The sequence below is a fragment of the Sinocyclocheilus anshuiensis genome, unplaced genomic scaffold (assembly GCF_001515605.1).
Source record: "Sinocyclocheilus anshuiensis isolate Anshui unplaced genomic scaffold, SAMN03320099.WGS_v1.1 scaffold491, whole genome shotgun sequence".
Lineage (NCBI taxonomy): Eukaryota > Metazoa > Chordata > Actinopteri > Cypriniformes > Cyprinidae > Sinocyclocheilus > Sinocyclocheilus anshuiensis.
The window spans coordinates 1112533-1123647 of NW_015551041.1; the positions used below are offsets into that span (position 1 = coordinate 1112533).

The following is an 11115-nucleotide window of genomic DNA, read 5'->3' on the forward strand; positions in this document are numbered from 1 at the left end:
TTATATGCACTATATTTTAGCAGTCTGCTTTAGTATAATATAAAAAGCTTATTATTTAATTTTGTAAGCAATTATTTTTGCAATTACATTTTGCTGTCTTCACATCTCACAACTTATCAATGGGGTTTTAATACTTCAGAATACATAAAGTAGCTGTCTTTTGTATTTTAGGAGACGGATCATCATAAGAGGATCATCATATTTGGGCGTCCTTGACATGAGAAAGTTTAAAACCCCTTTATAATGTAATGAGGAGATATTAAAATTTTCTTAGGCAAGCAAGCATCACTTAAATTTTCATGTGCAAATCCACTTTGGCAGCCAACATACAAGCTTTATATTGGGTGCCAGAGTGGTGGTTGCTAAGGTGTTCTGAAAGGTTTTAGCATGTTGCTGTGCAGATCATAGGGTGTTCTGTGTGGCGGCTTACTGGCACAAATCAGAAGAGCCCATTCTTCATATTCTGGGTATTGCACACCTTTTCTCAAACAGGCTTCATCATTTGAGGTGACATTCAAGCCTGTAGCCTGATGAGTGCACCGGTAATGAAAAGAGAGGCTTAAAAATAACCGATTTACATAGATGTAGGATGTAAATGACTCATTTGTATAATTTTACATATCTTTTTTTTTTTTTTTTTCCACTGTCCATTGGCCTCATTAGGGATGGTCTGTGTGATTAACCAGTGATCCGCTCTCGGTTAAGTGTTGATGGTTCTGCTGTGGTTATTTTCGATTGGGGTCTGGGTGACTTTAGTTGGGTTCCTCAAGTCTCTCCTCACCCTTTCTATTACGGAATTCCACACATTCTTTAGTGTAATTTTGGCTACAGTCACCCTCTCTCTCTTTCTCCCACCCTTATAGCCTCAGCCGAACAGTTGTGGTCTTTCCAAAGAAGTGGACGAGTCTTAAACCGTCTACAATAAGCCTTTATGTTCATAGTGATTAAACTACCGCAGATGATATTCTTCCCACACTCCCCACACTCTTCCACTTGATAAAAATTTGTCAGAAAACCAGTGGAGAGATATTCAAAATAAAAGCTGTAAATTGATACGGTCCACTGTCGTCTGTAATGGCTCATTATGGCGGCGTTAAATGTAACAAGTCTTTAAAAATGTACATTTATTCAGCAAGGATGCGTTGAATTTATCAAAAGTGACCGTAAAGACATTTATAAAGTTACAAAAGATTTCTATTTCAAATAAATGCACTTTTGAACTTTCTATCTATCAAACAATACGGAAAAATGTATCATGGTTTCCACAAATATATTAAGCAGTGCAGTTGTTTTCAATATTGATACGAAATGCTTCAGTTCGGCATCAAAAATCCGCATATTAGAATGATTTCTATCATGTGACATTGACTGGAGTAATCATGCTGAAATGTTTACATTTTACAATATTACTGGTTTTACTGTATTTTTGGTCAGATAGATGGAGCCGCGGTGACATATTTCATTAGAAACATTACCGACCCCAAACTTTCGAACATTACATGAAATGTTTAACAGTATTGTCATTTATGATGGTTAGTAACTTTAGAAACTATGGTGTGTTACCGTGGTAATTTTTTTGTCGGGGAAATTATCAATACGTCCAAGAATTACTGCAGTTTTTGTTGGAGTGTAGACATGCAAATGTATTGTTATTTTGAGCGCGCGTGTAACAGCGGCTCAGTTCCTGGAACGGTCGATAACGAGGAAGTGACAAAGAGGAAACGAGCGCAGGTTACAGATCACTTCAGCAGCCCAATCGATGCCGTTTCATTCATGCGACAATAGCATCACGCCGTCTGGCCTCACTATAGCTTCCAGACACATAGAATCACAAACACGTATTTCATCACTGAAATGATAAGAATGTTGTCGCCTGTGTGGACTTGTTCATCTGAGGAGAGGAAGCGCAATCAATAATAGAACATGCGTATACAACAGCGACATCTGCTGGCCATCACAGTTTACTGCGTTGGATGTGCTTGTTCTTAAAACGTTTAAAGCTAACGATACATTATATTTCATGAGTTATTGTCTATTTAAATAGAACGTTCAAGCCTCATTTTACTTTTTTACAGTCGTGCATTTATTTGCGTCTTGATTTGCGTAATTTCAGTCAAATGTTCATTTGTTTGAATTTAATGTATCATGGTATTTACATTAACATTTTACCATTATACTTCCATGGTATATCGTTTGTAAATTAGCTTAATTAGTTTTTGTGTGTGTTTTAACAGCACTACACTAATGATGCAGATGGACTTTGTACCAGACTTATCAAACCTAAACTCATGGAGGGGACTGTGGCGGCCCAGGATGAGTTCTCGAGAAGTAAGATACTTGTTGACTACACTCGCAAATGAATTTGTTGATTTATAGAGAATTAAATTGCTGCGTGGCTTCAGGGTTTGTTTTATGAAAGATATTTGAATAGGATAATTAATCTTCCTTTTTCACAGGTGGCTGGGCTCTGAATAGAAAAGAACTGAAGCTCATCCAGACTATCGGAAAGGGAGAGTTTGGAGGTACAGATACTTTTTTTTTGTTAAGAAATAACATCTAGATCATTTAATCTAAATTAATTTGGTTCAGGGCCCAGATTTGACATCGTTTAGCTTATAAAAGTGAACACAAATATATTAATAGCATCATAAACTACCCAGGCAGCCAGTAATTGATCTGAATTCGCAAGTGTTAGAAAAATCTGCTCTTTTTGGTTCTTAGATGTGATGGTCGGAGACTACAGAGGCAAGAAAGTAGCGGTGAAGTGTATCAAACATGACGCAACAGCACAGGCCTTCGTTGCAGAGGCTTCTGTCATGACGTACGTCCTCCCCGATTGACAGAGAATAAACAATAATAAGGCTTTTTATGTTTTTATATTTAAATATAAATATTCATGTTGACTGTTACAGGCAATTACGGCATAATAACTTGGTACAGCTGCTGGGGGTGATCGTGGAAGAGAAGGGCAGCCTCTTTATCGTCACTGAGTATATGGCCAAGGTCAGTGAGTGACCCAAAGCTGTTGACACAGAGAATAACTGGACGTATACATTTAATCTGGTCTTTAAATCATATAAATCATTATTTCAATGTCTTCATTTCTTTTTTCAGGGTAGTCTAGTGGACTATCTGCGCTCCAGAGGACGTAGTGTTATTGGTGGAGATCGTTTGATCAATTTCTCAATGTGCGTTTCTTTTTATCACATCTTTTAAAAACCTTGGCACTCATCCAGTTTTGTCTTATTATTGTAGTAATTATAAAATTAACAAATAATTTTTCAAAATGTTTTCTTCAATTATTTTCTTTCTTTATTTTGTAGGGATGTCTGCAAGGCAATGGAATATCTTGAGGCCAATAACTTTGTGCACAGGGATCTGGCAGCTCGTAATGTTTTAGTGTCAGAAGACAACATGGCAAAAGTCAGCGACTTTGGCCTCACCAAGGAAGCATCGTCTACTCAAGATACAGCCAAACTGCCTGTTAAGTGGACTTCACCTGAGGCCTTAAGGGAGAAGGTATGTTTTCTGCTTTTGTTTTAATATGTTTAGAGAATTTTCTTGTCTTTTTTTTATTTCTACCTGTCTGTCTGAAACAGGCGTTTTCCACTAAGTCAGATGTATGGAGTTACGGCATCTTACTCTGGGAGATCTATTCCTTTGGTCGGGTACCTTATCCAAGAATTGTAAGTCTCTTCAAAACATGACAATTATTATTATTATTTTTTTTATATATAATGTTTTTTATTTGTAGTTGTTTTTCATAAATACAATTCTTATTTCTTTTACCTAGTTTAAATTAAAACTACTAAAATAAATAGAATATTATAATCAGTACATTTTAATCCAAATTTTATACACCTCAAAACAGAAGCATGACCAATAAAAAGTACATTTTTAATATTAATATTATTATTAATAATTAAAGTGCCCCTATTATGGGTAATGAAAGGTTCATATTTTAGTTTTGGGAGTCCCCAGTAACAGTTTGACATGCATGCAAGGTCAAAAAACACTTTCATTGTCTTATAATATGCATTTATTTTTACCTTACTTGCTCAACGACTCCCAAACGATTCGCTCAACGATTCACTTTTCCAAACCCCTCCTTTGCGTGATGCTATTCTGCAGTGATTGGTCGATTGGTCTCATTTAATTTCATCATGCCTGTAATGCCTGATAAAGCAGTGTTTGTGAGAGCAGTGCTGCTTTGTGTACAGCGTTACCGGACTTGTTTCAATGATTCAGAGTCGACTCTTTCTTTTGAGAGACAATAACTTTATACATGGTGCACTTTCAGATTTAACTTTGTAGGATGTTTTCATTCACTGCATGAAAGGTCATTTTCAAAAATCCATAATAGGGTCACTTTAAATTTACATTTGAATTTACATTAAATTGGATGGTAATATAATACATGCAAGCCACAAAAAAAGAAGAAACATGGCCAATAAAAATACGGTAATAGTAAAGTAGTTTTTAAAATGATTATTGTTGTTGTTGTTGTTGTTATATAAGAACAATAATCTAATTTAAAGTAAAATAGCATATTAAAATCTATACTTTTATTTTTATTTATTTAAGCTAATAGGTCACCTTATAGCAGAAACTTTACCAATAAGAAATACATTTGTAATTATTATTTTAAATAATAATAACAGTTGTAGTAATAAAAATAATAAGAATAATCTAATTTAAAATAAAATAAAATAACTAAAATAGGATATTAACTCAAGTCACTTCAAAGCAGAAACATTACCAATAAAAATACATTTGTGATCATTTTTATATCATGTATAATTATATTTTATTTATTTGATGTTATTATTATCATTACTACTATTACAGTTTTACTATTAATCATCTAATTTAAATTAAAATAATCTTTAAAAAAATTAAATAAAAATAATTGGGATATTATAATTAATGCATTTTGTAATGTTATTTTAATTAAAACTATATTTTAGTGTTTTGCAAGATTTCTGCACATACCACATTATGCCTGTTTCCTACAATTTTAGTATCAGGGCAAATTCTACCAGTAGAGGACACTGTTGTCTACCTCAGCACATTTTTGCTAAGTTGTGGTGTCCTTCATCCTCTGTTCAGCCTCTGAAGGAAGTTGTCCCACGCGTAGAGAAGGGTTATAAGATGGACGCCCCAGACGGCTGCCCGGCGGTGGTGTATGACATCATGAAGCAGTGCTGGACTCTGGACCCTGTGGCGCGTCCCAGCTTCAGAGAACTGAGTCAGAAACTTCAAGATATCATAGCCAATGAGCTGTACCGATAAAACACAAAAAATAGAGGAAAAAACACAAAGAGGAAGACCTTCACGGGACCATTCTCATACAGTCTGACCAAAACCTACTCTTTAAGCAGTGGACTTTAAAAACATCAGCAGAATTTTCTTTTGCAAGTGCACTCTCTTTTTTTTTCTACTTTGTATTGCTTTCATGGCTTGATTTTCTTCATTTTGGGGAGGCTGGCCTTCTCTACAACAACTCATCTCTTTTTGATTTAGAAGATCTTCAGCCTCCTCTGATATGTCCTCATACACTCCCTTATTTTGGACTTTTGATTAGCATATAGGATTTTCTGCCAAAAAAAGAGAAAAATCATCATTCAATAAATATCATGAGAAATGCTATATGATGGCACCCATAAGGCTGGTTGTCTGCAAAATCTTGTAACCAAGAACAATAATTGGCACTTAGGGAGACCGTATGCTCATCCCGCACTGTTTTCCATTCCAGTAGCCAGTGCAATCCACCAGAGAATCTTTCTTCCATTTCACAGTGCCTTTACGCCAGAAGTCTTTTTTTTTATATGTTGTTTAGAAGCGCTTGAATTTCCTGCAGTCTTGCTCATCTTTTCAAACATGCGTCAGTCTGAGCCTCAAAACCAGGAAGGATGAATAGAAACATTGTGAGCCTTTAAAAAGAGATGTGGCTTGTGTGGAAGCCGGATTGCTTTAATTAAAAATAATAAAACGGAGAAATTCTACAAAAAGGCCACAAATACAGATTTGAGAAATATTTGTGATGTATGTTGACTTTTGTGAAGGACTTAATTTTATCTTAGTACTTTTCATATTTGTTTTCTTTGCTGTCATATTTCAGACAAAAATAATTCCACCCGAACAGTTTGATAAAAACAAAAGATAAAGACAAAAAAATAAAAAGGCTGCCACAAAGCTTTGAATGTGTGTTTGTGTGTTTAAATGTAACTGTACTGTCTTTCAATTTAAAGGTCAGTCAAGGAAACTCTAAATGCACCCAGAGAGGAAACACGTCATCTATACAAGCTTCTGCCCGTTTAGCAGTGACCCAAACAGTCATGACACGTGACAGATTTTCACCATAAGGTTTTGACACGCGTATGTGCAATGGTAATAATAACTCCGATGCCCTGCAGATGCGCTTGGCATATGTCACGTTTTGAAAGTTGCATCACATGCTCCTCCATCAGGATGTGATGGGATTGTTCTCTGGTCTATCTACAGGATGCTGTATTTCTGCTCGGTGCGTGTTTCTCGTCAGCAACATGATATCAAGAAGAGGAGGATTCATGAGCATGCAGCTAGAACGAAACCTGAACCACTGAAATGTTGCATTTGTGGTTTTCGGTGAAGGTGAATCTACCTTTGGTGAACAAAAGCACTGGAATGAAAACACACCAACACAGAGAAATGTTTGCATTTCCATTTTTGATATACAAATATTTGAGTTTGTTTCTTACGGTGAGCTGCTACTACTTATAAATTATCATTCTGGAAATATTTCACTTTTTATTTGTACAATATTTGAAAGCTACTAGGAAAAAAAACTGCCAACAGAACATTTCTTTTTTTTAATGAAATATTATCTCAAACATAGATCAAAAATAAAACGAAATACTCTATTTAAAAATAGCAATTATTTAGTAATTGGCATAGATTTTTAAATGTGTGTGTGTGTGTTAAGTATATGTCAAATTTATAGATTTTTCATTTTCTAATTATATAATAAATATATATATATAAATTTTGTAGTATAATCAGCTTGGTTGTACAAGTCATTTGAACTCATATTGCATTAAATCAACTTAAATTGAATTTCATAGAACTTATAAAAAAACTTGAGTTACAGTAATGTAAAACATAAGTTGACACGACTTATTGATCATATTTTTTACAGAGCATGCAAATATGCAAATTTGCTACTTGAACTCATTGCTTATAATAAGATTTGAATGTTATTCAAATGTTATTCAACTATGCTTAATTTGCATATTATAATATGGTGATTTGTTGGTTTCATTTTTTATTTTCTATTTATGTGAAAGGAAAAGGGAACTAAACCACCTGTAGTTCCTCCCCTTAAAAACCGAGATCCCTGAGATTGTTGTTCAGACTTCAAGCACACAAGCTTCCCCGTTCAACAAGGAAGAATGAGGTAAGTCAGGGAGACGAGACTTCAGCTTCCCCCTCGGGCGTCCTGTGTGCTTCACGCCAGAACGCTTAACTGTGGATGTCACCATGCATGTGTCACCATTTGCTCTGTTTTCTGGCCTATTTGGAAGACATTGCCAAGGGACAGTAAGAAGAGTTTAATTCAACGGCTTGGTTTAAAGGAAATGACTCTGACCTCACGTTATGAGGGGAAAACCGAAATGCGAACATCCATAGCTTCAAACCATCCAGCAGTCAGTAGCAGCAATGATTGGTACGTTTCTTCAGTCGTTATCTCTGTGACACGCAGAGTTCATGCGTTTGCCGGAAGAGAGCAACATTAAGTGACATGCTAAGTTTGATTCTCTAAAATACCAAAGTTCCTCCAGCTGTAGGTCCGGAAGCATCCGCAGTGCTCGTCAGCCCCCATTTACATCTCTCCCGTGACATTTGGGCTCAGGCCCGGATCCGGCCTTCACCCACGCCCAGCCTAAGGGAGCTTGAATGCCAGTGTGAATCCCAATCAACACTAGAAGTGGAGTCCTCGAGATGCTTACGTTTATGACAGTCTCTTTTCATGCAAAACGCATCTCTCTGCTGTTTGCATTTTGGCCAGAAATGCGCCTCATGAAGGGTACTTGAGTACGGTGACCGTGATTTCACCAAGTACAACATGTTCCAGGATCAACATCCTTGTTGATCCTGGAACAACATTCCAATTAACCAATCAGAATTGAGGGATAACTTTTCAGGAAATATCTGTTTTAGGCTTAGGGTCAGGGTTAGGTGCTTCTACACCCTTGGCAATCAGCTATCATTTCACACTGATTTTAGGAATAAATTATGGGTAGGGTTAGGTTTAGGGGTAGGGGGTGGGTTTAGTCTATATTTTTGGACAGTAATGTTGATCCAGAATCAACAAAAGATGTTGATCCAGGCGACCACTTGAGTACAGTGATTCAGAGCCCTGCTGAAAGGGGAAGTGTCTTTGTGCCGGGACAAACCTTCTCAATGACCTGGCATTTATCTGAGGAATCGCTGACCCTCATATAAGTGCTGTGGAAGGTTTGGGAAAGTGTCTCTGCTGTTTGTATAGATGCTAAATTAAATTCATTATATCCTCTTGTTCTTCACTGCTGAGGACAAATCAGATTGCAGCTGGTCATGTTTAAAACATATGATAATGTATTCAGTGCGGCGTCTCTGAATAAACTCTCATGTTATCAGAGATTTCCATCTGAAAGCAGTTGGATTCAGCTAGATGAATGTTCACAGCAAATGTAATTGTTAAAATTCCTCCAAATGGAACAAAGTGTTGACTCACCGGTCTCTTTGGGAAAGGTCATCATATCATCCAAAGAGGATGTATTTATACATGTTTTATTCATGTTTGAAGAAAAGCGATTTGTCAATTTATCTAAACAATATATAGATAACAATGAAAAATGAATATTTAACATATTCTGTATCAATTTGTCCCAAGCAAGTTCCTTTAGCTTTTTAAATATTCATTTTTCATTATCTATCTATCTATCTATCTATCTATCTATATTTATTTATATATTTATATTGTTGGTCACCAAGCATATAATATAACATGATAATGTGTGACTATACACACATTAGTACATTAATTTTGTTATTAGTATATATTATTTTATTTAGCATGGTTATGAATCACATAATTTAGTTAGCATGGTTATGAATCACAGAGCCTACCACTGTATGAAATACAATTAGTTGACACAGACTGAGGTGTTTCACTTGAGCAGTCTTGTGATTTGCTGGACACAGGAGAGAAGTGACAGTGGCGGCTCATCATTACTCACATCGACTCATCAACAAGCCCACAGTCTCAAAAATACACAAACTAAACCAATGAAAGGATTTTCTGTCCACAAATGTCTTCTAATATCTCAAATCTAAAGAGTTGATTGGAAGTAGCTAATCAATTTAGGTATAGTGTCAATATTTCTAAAGGGCATTTAATTTCTCAAAATACATCTGATATGGAAACATCTTATAACAAGACACCTATAGAAGATGTAATATATATGTATTACCATGCTGTACTTATATCATATTTTATATTCACATTTCTTCAAGTGTATGTACTGTTTACATACATGCCTTTATAGAATACATAGTCATGTAAGCAGAAGCCTCATGAATCAGAAGTCGCGCGTTACTTCATAAATAGAGAGAGAGAGAGAGAGAGAGCAAATTCCTCCGCGTTGTACAGGTCATGAATATTTGGTGCTGATTGAAACTTGAATTGAGCTGAAGAAAGAAAAACATCGACTGTCGTTGTGGCGTCTTTGTTTTCTTCTCAATAGTTGGACGAGACATTACTAAGCAAGAGTTTCTCAAGTGACTGACATCTTATCCACAAAGCAGGCGATTAATATCTGTATTCTACAGACAAAACTATGGCTTTTATGTTCAAACACATGATAGGAGGGCAGCTGAAGGATCTTACCGGGGGTCTAGCAGAAGAAAAAGCAGAAGGAGAAAAGTCAGAAGCTGCGGGGAAGGGAATGACACAAGAAGAGTTCGAGCAATATCAACAACAGTTGGCGGAGGAGAAGTAAGATTCATCAATTTTATATCCTCCACTTTCTGTTTCATTAGCGGATTGGTCATGACAAAATATGACGTTTTATTTATTTATTTATTTATTTTTTGTTACAATTTTAATAAAATGCATTTTATTTCATTTGTATATATGCATTATTACGTTTGGTAATAACCAATGAATATAAAGGTTTTTTTTTTTGTTTTTTTTAGAAATTTTATTAATTGTCAGACAATTACTGTGTTATATTTTATTCTGTTTTTCCAACAACAAATTCCACTTCACAAACAAACAAACAAACAATAAATAAAGCGCATGTTCCTTACATAGACATCCAGACACAGATGCACATGAATCTTAAATGAGAACCCGGATGAATGTCACAATAATTATTATTTTTAAACATTTTATACCACATTATAACATCCCTATCCCTCCTATTTGAATTTAACACACAAAATGCACAGTCACTTGTTCAAATGTAATACAAGGAGATGTAGAGAAGGTCAATGTTTATCTCCAGCTTACTGTATTTCTGTGGTTTAATCAATGTCACCTTGCTCTCCAGATCCATGTTTCTCTGGTTTGACATTGAGGACAGTGACTCCTCTGGAGAAATGCATATGCAGCTGTTTTTCTTCCTTTATGTGCATTTTCGTTTGGCATCGTATTACATTGTCCTACACACACACACACACACACACACACACACACACACACAAGGCAAATGTACATTATATATTTATATTGTTGGTCACCAAGCATATAATATAACATGATAATGTGTGACTATACACACATTAGTACATTAATTTTGTTATTAGTATATATTATTTTATTTAGCATGGTTATGAATCACATAATTTAGTTAGCATGGTTATGAATCACAGAGCCTACCACTGTATGAAATACAATTAGTTGACACAGACTGAGGTGTTTCACTTGAGCAGTCTTGTGATTTGCTGGACACAGGAGAGAAGTGACAGTGGCGGCTCATCATTACTCACATCGACTCATCAACAAGCCCACAGTCTCAAAAATACACAAACTAAACCAATGAAAGGATTTTCTGTCCACAAATGTCTTCTAATATCTCAAATCTAAAGAGT

General features: G+C 35.5%; 1 protein-coding gene across 2 annotated transcripts in view; it reads left to right on the forward strand.

Moving 5' to 3' along the window:
• LOC107661474 (tyrosine-protein kinase CSK-like) overlaps nt 1-6161 on the forward strand; it is a 35364-nt gene extending 29203 nt beyond the window's left edge. For both annotated transcript variants that reach the window (XM_016451083.1, XM_016451084.1), the window contains exons 6-13: nt 2235-2328; nt 2457-2522; nt 2722-2821; nt 2913-3003; nt 3115-3188; nt 3324-3519; nt 3600-3686; nt 5110-6161. In XM_016451083.1, coding sequence (XP_016306569.1) covers nt 2235-2328; nt 2457-2522; nt 2722-2821; nt 2913-3003; nt 3115-3188; nt 3324-3519; nt 3600-3686; nt 5110-5292 — 891 coding nt within the window. In that variant the 3' untranslated portion in view covers nt 5293-6161. The remainder of the gene's footprint in view (nt 1-2234; nt 2329-2456; nt 2523-2721; nt 2822-2912; nt 3004-3114; nt 3189-3323; nt 3520-3599; nt 3687-5109) is intronic.
• The last annotated feature ends 4954 nt before the right edge of the window (nt 6162-11115 follow it).